The 7,148-nt window shown below is 42.7% G+C and overlaps 1 protein-coding gene across 2 annotated transcripts in view; it reads right to left on the bottom strand.

Moving 5' to 3' along the window:
* Positions 1–7,107, bottom strand: part of POLR1A (RNA polymerase I subunit A) — a 35,766-nt gene extending 28,659 nt beyond the window's left edge. The window contains exons 1-6 of one of the 2 annotated variants that reach the window (XM_064711976.1): positions 6,928–7,107; positions 5,657–5,861; positions 3,054–3,203; positions 2,861–2,968; positions 1,497–1,582; positions 1,291–1,400 (exon numbers count right to left, since the gene is read on the bottom strand). In XM_064711976.1, the coding sequence (XP_064568046.1) occupies positions 1,291–1,400; positions 1,497–1,582; positions 2,861–2,968; positions 3,054–3,203; positions 5,657–5,861; positions 6,928–7,004 (736 nt within the window). In that variant the 5' untranslated portion in view covers positions 7,005–7,107. Of the gene's footprint in view, positions 1–1,290; positions 1,401–1,496; positions 1,583–2,517; positions 2,585–2,860; positions 2,969–3,053; positions 3,204–5,656; positions 5,862–6,927 lie in introns of those variants that run through there. The other variant, XM_064711977.1, reaches the window with a different exon arrangement.
* Between the last annotated feature and the right edge of the window lie 41 nt (positions 7,108–7,148).

The raw sequence follows: 7,148 nt of genomic DNA on the forward strand, positions 1-7,148 counted from the left end.
GGCTGACATCTACATCAAAATTATCATTTAAATGTTTGCTTTGGGAATATGAAATTAAGTAAAAAAGAAACCATTTCTGTGACTAGTAAATATGAATATAACAGAAATAAGACTCCACTCTAACACACTGAACCTTCCTTCAAATGATCTCATCCCCTGACCAAAACACAAATCAAGTCTCAGCCTGAAACTGGGGAAGCTTTCAGAGGGGTTCAGGTACTACCAGGGAGGTTTCCATGAAATACTCAACTGAAGGAGACAAAAGCACCATCTCTATATTAGGTGAGAGTCTGGGCTACCTCTGCTTTGGAGAGGAAGGAAAACACATGGTTTTGCTACTATAAAAGCAAAACAATCAATTATTTTCAAAACAAAGCCAGAGATTTTAGCTCTCAATTTCTACAACTCGATGAAAAGCAATTCTCCCACAACCTCAGACAGTGTCCTATTCTTCTTCTGGCTTAGGTTCAGAAATGCAGATTTTTGCACATTGGAAGTTCAATTCTCCATTCACCTAGAAAACCTTTCCTTTCCTCAAACAGAAATGCATCAATGCCAAGGTTAAAGGTACTCCCTTTTGGGAGTTAACCATCACAGGCTATGCACAATGTACCTAACTGGGTGATCCATCCCAGTTCAGAACATGGAATACTTCCCATTTTGCTTCTTCAGCCACAGCTTCAGAGATTTAATCTAGCATTTAAATCAAAACAAAATAAACTCTCTATGGAAACCTTTCCTAAGGGCTAAATAACACACAAAAATGTCTGCTTCAATTCTGTCTCATTGTGTAAAGGATCAAGGATATGAGAAGGAAAAGGAGGTTCAAATTCATTCAAATTAATTAATCCTGGAAAGTGCCACCTTCTTTCTTTTTTGGCTTTTATTCTTTAAGAGGAAATCAATTCACATGAGTTAGGATTATGTGATTTTCTTTCTGAAGTTGGTCAACTTCCTCCTAATTAATTTTACCTGTAATTGCTCTGTTTAAAAAATCCAGCAGAAAATCAACTACTTGCCAAAAATGAAGTGCCCCAAAACCACCCTAAAGTTGACAAAGATTATGCTGTTGTACTTCTTTTCCTGACACAGAAAGCTGCAAAAGCACAACAGCTCTCAAACAGAAATTTAATGGAATTGGGTTCACTCTGACTCCTGAGCTTACTGGTTTTGTTATAATCAGTATTTTTTATAAATGAGTTCCAAGTGCACAGTCATTGCTAAGAATCTGTGCCCCTTAAATGCAGGGGAAAAGTGCAAACATATTTGAGTAGAAAACAAATATTTCACCTGCTGTTTCATCCAGAATGCCTTCCTGTCCTGACTTAGGGTACACTGTGGAAGGATAGGTGACTGTCAGCTTGCTGTTGTGCTCCTTTCGCACCAGTGATCTCCTGGATCTTGAAGGGAAAAATCCCAAACAGGACAGGGAAATAAAGATTAATATAAACACAGCATTTAACCAAAAACCAGCTTCCTCATGTAGTTAAACTTACTTGCAGTTTGGGCATTTCTTTGAAGCCATGTGTGCTTTCCAGAACTCTGATACCAGTTTATTTCTACACTCACACACATTTTTGACCTGGTAAAGGAAAAAAAAAACCCTTAAAAATAATGAATATAATAAAAATAAACTAAAATATGTCATATGAAGATTTCACTAAACAGCACACAATCAACATTACAACATGAACATTAATAGTATCAATGCACACACATCCATGTACTGATTAATTCATGCCTTGATCTGTAGTGTTCTTTCATCATCTTCCCATTTGCTGGAGGAACACATCCCTCAATGATCTCCATGCTCCTTTTTCAATTTATTCCATGAAGTCTTTAATTTTCAGGTCAGTATTGTAATTTAAAGTTTTTCTCTAATGATGATTTAGGTAAGTATAAAAATGACAAAAAACCACTTATTTTGACAGCTCATAAATGTATGATTTACAAAGTGCTTAAGCTTAGTTTTAAAACAAGTGATCAAGGAATTAAAACTGGCTTATAAACAAATTTGCTGAATGATCTTATAATCTAAGTATCTTCTTCACTCACCTCTACTAACCATGCACATTAAACTACATTTAGATGGAAATTAGAATTCAATTACACAAGCCTTCCTAAAAATGTCACTGTAATTCTGCAAGTCAGCTGGATGCATGAGTTCTCAAAATGTGTTCTGCAGCTCAAAACAGTCAGAGCATCAGACAGAGAAGTATCAACATCTGTAGGTGGTGTACTGGCAGCAGTATCAGATTTTAACATGGCATTTACACCACCAAAACATTTCCCTGCACAGACATTTCCCTATTTTCCGGAATTTCAACAGTCACACTAACGGGAAATAAAATCCTTTTTAAGTTTAATTTCAGACATTTCCCTCAAAAAGCCCTCTAAACATAACATAGTTCAGAACTGGACAAAATCCAGCACCTACAAAGCCAGGTTTTGCTCTGCACATCACTATTTTAAGAGGATAAAGCCCAGGATCTCAGGAGAAGCACTGCCTGTACTCACATTTGAGCACCGATCTCTGGTTTGGGAGCTCTGTAACATTTCCTGCACGTGGCAATTCAACTCTTCCTCAATTCCAAAATCCAGCACCCACACAAATCATACACCTACATGTCCTGCACATCACTCTTTTAAGAGTTAGATAAAGCCCAGGATCTCAGGAGAAGCACTGCCAGTACTTACATTTGAGCACCGATCCCTTGTCTGGGCACTCTGTAACATTTCCTGCACGTGGCGATTCAACTCCTCCTCAATTTCAAAATCCAGGACCTACATGTCCTGCACATCACTCTTTTAAGAGTTAGATAAAGCCCAGGATCTCAGGAGAAGCACTGCCAGTACTTACATTTGAGCACCGATCCCTTGTCTGGGCACTCTGTAACATTTCCTGCACGTGGCGATTCAACTCCTCCTCAATTTCTGAGCCTGTTGCATCTGCACACTGCTCTATAAACTACAAGGAACAGAAGATAAATTGGCAGAGAGCTTTAGAGCTGTGAGAGCACCCAAAAAGGGATGGAGCATCACAGAGTACTTGCCCTGTTCAGGATGATTTCGAGCTCATGGACAGCATGCAGCAGCCCTTTCTGCAGCACCTTCAGCTGGCTCAGCAGCAGGTGAACCACGGCTCGGGGACACGTCAGCATGTGGCAATTCAAACAGGACCCTCTGATCAGAAGGTACAATTTCTGCAAAGGAAAGGGGAAGAAAAAATTATCCTGGCAGATGTACAAGCTTGCACAGTAAGCAAGTAAATGCAATTGTTTGGATTTAAAGAGCGTCACCATCATATATACTGAAAAATCCCTTCGCCAGGATTCCTTCTCCTGGGAAGTTGAGAAGCCTCAGAGAAAAGGGAAAACAATATTATCTCATGTACTTGTGTGTTGCTGCTTTGGAATGTGGTTTGGAGACTGTTCATCCAACAGCTGAATGTTTGATTGGTTTCATCTGAATTGTTTTAACTTAATGACCAATCACAGTCCAGCTGTGTTGGACCCTGAGGAGAGAGTCACGATTTTTGCATTAGTATCTTGTTAAGCCTTCTGTCAGCATCCTTTCTCTATTCTTTAGCACAGTTTAGTATAGTACTCCATAATATAATATAATGTAATGTAACATAATGTAATGTAATGTAACGTAATGCAATGTAATGTAGTGTAACGGCCTTCTAAGAACATGGAGTCAGATTCATCTTTCCTCCCCACGACAGGGAAATACCTAAAAATACCACACTACTATAATTGGGGAATTAGATTAATGGTTAATTTTAATAATAAAGAATTTGCTTGAAAAAAAAAATTATTTCAACCAAACTCATATGCAAAGCATAATCTGTAGTTAAACTCTCAGCAGGCTGTCTACTATCGATGCAGGGTGACCCCAATGTAGGGAATAATATGTATTGGGGAATAATATGCATTCCTTCTGAATCAACTCCATGATTTAGAAGGCTGAACAATTGCTTTATTAAGCTATACAATGTTACACTAATACTATACATAATTACATACTAAAGAGACACTATACTAAAGAAAAACCTGTCACTGAGATAGTCAGGACATAGCTTTGACCCAGCTGGCCAAGGAATCACAACAACCTTCACTGGTGTCCAGTTCACAAATCACTTTGGCTAAACAATCTCTGTGAGACATTCCACATGTGCAAAACAACAAGAGCAGTAAATAGAGGTAAGAATTGTTTTCTCTTCTTCTCTGAGCTTCTCACTGCCTTCCCCAGGAAAAGTCCTGGGAGAGAGTTGTGTCTGCTGCTCCCTGTGAAGAGACAGCCTACATGACAGACACATGAACCAATTGTGGTATCTACAGCAGCTCTGGCACCCAGGCTGCTCTTACACAGCACCATGATTACAGCTCCTGACAGCTCACCCCAGAGAGGAGAGTGTGGAACCCAAACCCCCACACTCGTAAAATGAAACATCCTGGTCTCAATCCTACAAGATCCTTCACACTATCATGTTTTCCTCAAGGTCTGGGAAATTACCAGTGGGTTTTATTATTTATCACAGTTCTCCCCCTGCACAGTTCTTCCCCTTCAGGCTGGGAATCACTGCTGCAGGATTTTAACCCTTGGTCAATACAGTTATTTGACTCAAAGCTGTAACAAAGCTGGAAGCAGGTACCTCATCTAAGTTCGGTCACTTGAAAGTGAGGTTTGACTCTCAGTTAGTAGCCTGTGCAAAAGGCAGCTACTGAAAATGGTGAGATCAGCACCTCAGGAGGAAAATTCATCCCAGCTCAGGTTTGTTAAAAACTGGAGGAGTAGACAGCTGTTCATGTGCAGTAGTTGTTTAAAGGAAATGATAATTTTTACTGTGCCATTCATTTAATTAAAGCATGACATCCTGCAGTCAGTCACATACTTCAGGATGAAGATCCCCCATCACCTGCCTGTCAATATTGAGTAAAACAACAGCTACAACAAAATGCATATTTTTCAAAACATCTATTTATGTTGAATTATCATGACACAACAAAATTTTTCTACTACATCTGCTGGTATTACACTTAAAAGAGAAAACAGATCTTGGCACCTTTACAGGGGGAAATCTTTACTGTTTTCAAGGACTGCAACCACACAGAATCACAGAATAATGAGGTTGGAAGAGACCTCTAAGATCACTGAGTCCAACCCATGCCCTCACACCTCAACTAGCCTATAGCACCAAGTGCCATGTCCAGTCTTTTTAAAACACATCCAGAGATGGTGATTCTACCACCTCCCTGGGACGAGCATTCCAGTGCTTTATTATTCTTTCAGTGAAAATTTTTTTCCTAATATCCAACCTACACCTTCCCTGCCGTAGCTGCAGACTGTGTCCTCTGGTTCTGTCAGTGCTGCCTGGTGGAAGAGACTGATCTATACCTGTCTACAACTTCCCTTCAGGAGGGGAATAAGGTCACCTCTAAGCCTCCTTTTCTCCAGGCTAAACAGCCCCAGCTCCTTCAAACATCCCTCATAGGGCTTGTGTTCCAAGCCTCTCATCAGCCTTGCTGCCTCCTTTGGATGCACTCAAGCATCTCAACATCCTTCCTAAACTGAGGGATCAGAACTGCACACAACAGCCTGGGCACCAGCAGCCCTTTGCCCAGCAATAATTCAGTACATTTATAACACATACATCAAAGAACAGGGGGTTGTAGACAGGCAGAGGCAGCTCTATGTGGCCGAAGTGCCCGGGGCAGTTGCTGAAGTTCTGCATGCAGGTGGCACACACTTCTCTGGAGTCCGGCGGCCCCAGGGCCAGGTCGTAGAGCCCGTTCACAGCTGGATTGCCCACATTGTCCAGGTACTGAGGGTTGGTGATGGCCTTCACACTCAGCTTCCTGAAGTGGTGAAAGGAAAAAGTGAAAATCAACGGCACTAAGCTTGAATGGTACAACTAGTGTCAGAACCCAGGACAGCCAAGACCCCTGCCAGGGGGCTCAGAGACTCTGGCACAGAGCCCAAGATGCCTGTGGTTTTGATTATGACCCATGGAACAAGTTACCAACCTTATATGAAGATCTGCAAGCCACAACAGTTTAAGTAGAATGATAGTGAATTTATCACGGGGTGAAAAAATTGATTTTGGGGTTTTTAGAACAGGGGTTCAGGGGGCAAGATGGAGGGATCTGGGCATGTCCAGCCTTTCTCCTTCTTCTTCTTGGCCTCCATCTTCTGCCGTGATGTGGGCACTTATAGACTGGTTTAGAGTAGAAGCTCACTGTCTAACATAGGTGATAGGTATTGGGAAGTAATTGTAAATATTGTACACGTAGTTTTTAGTACAAAGACATAACACCGCCCCAGAGTGCCTCTGACTGTCGTACTGAACGGACCTCAGCTGGACAGAAGAAAATATTTTATAGATAAGGAACAATAAACAATCCTGAGACCGAGAACTGAAGAGCTCTGATTCCTTCTTCAAGCACCACGTTGGGCAAAGAGACTTTCCAACTTTTCTCGGGGTCACTGTGAGCAGCGAGAGATCCCGAGACAACCTAACACGGGCATTTAGTAGCTGTGTGATCTGTGTGATCTTCTCCATTGATAAAGTATCTTTCTGAGAGCATTTTGCGAATGCAATGGGAATTTTTGTATCACTGATTTCATTATACAATGAGCAAAATCATTCATATCGCAGCAAATATTTATTTTACATGACTAGCCGCTCTACTAAGAAATCACATAATTTTGTCAGCGTGTCCCCTCGAGCGATGCGAGATTTTGTCTAAAATTCGGCTGCCGCCATGCCGGCGGCTGGGCCACGGCCCAATCGGACTACAAGTCCCAGCATGCCGCGCGCCACAGCCTGCCGCAGCTCCCCGGCGCTCTGCCGCGGGGCACGCTGGGACTCGTAGTACCCAGCAGCACCCGCACAGCTCGGGCAGCGCACACATGGAGCCTCACCTGATCTCCTCGGCCGTGTACATCCCGAAGGACACTCCAACAAGCCGCCGCCATGGCACCACTTTGGGCGGCTTCATGGCGAACCAACAACTCTTCCCCGGCCGACAGCGGCTCCCGCTCTCCCGCTGAAAGCGCCGCGCCACGGGCAGCACCACGCGGTCCGGGCCGCGGGGGGGGCGGGGCTGGGCGGTACCACCGCCGCGGAGGGGTGGCAGGAGTGG

The sequence above is a fragment of the Zonotrichia leucophrys genome, chromosome 4 (assembly GCF_028769735.1).
Source record: "Zonotrichia leucophrys gambelii isolate GWCS_2022_RI chromosome 4, RI_Zleu_2.0, whole genome shotgun sequence".
In the NCBI taxonomy this organism is placed as follows: Eukaryota; Metazoa; Chordata; class Aves; order Passeriformes; family Passerellidae; genus Zonotrichia; species Zonotrichia leucophrys.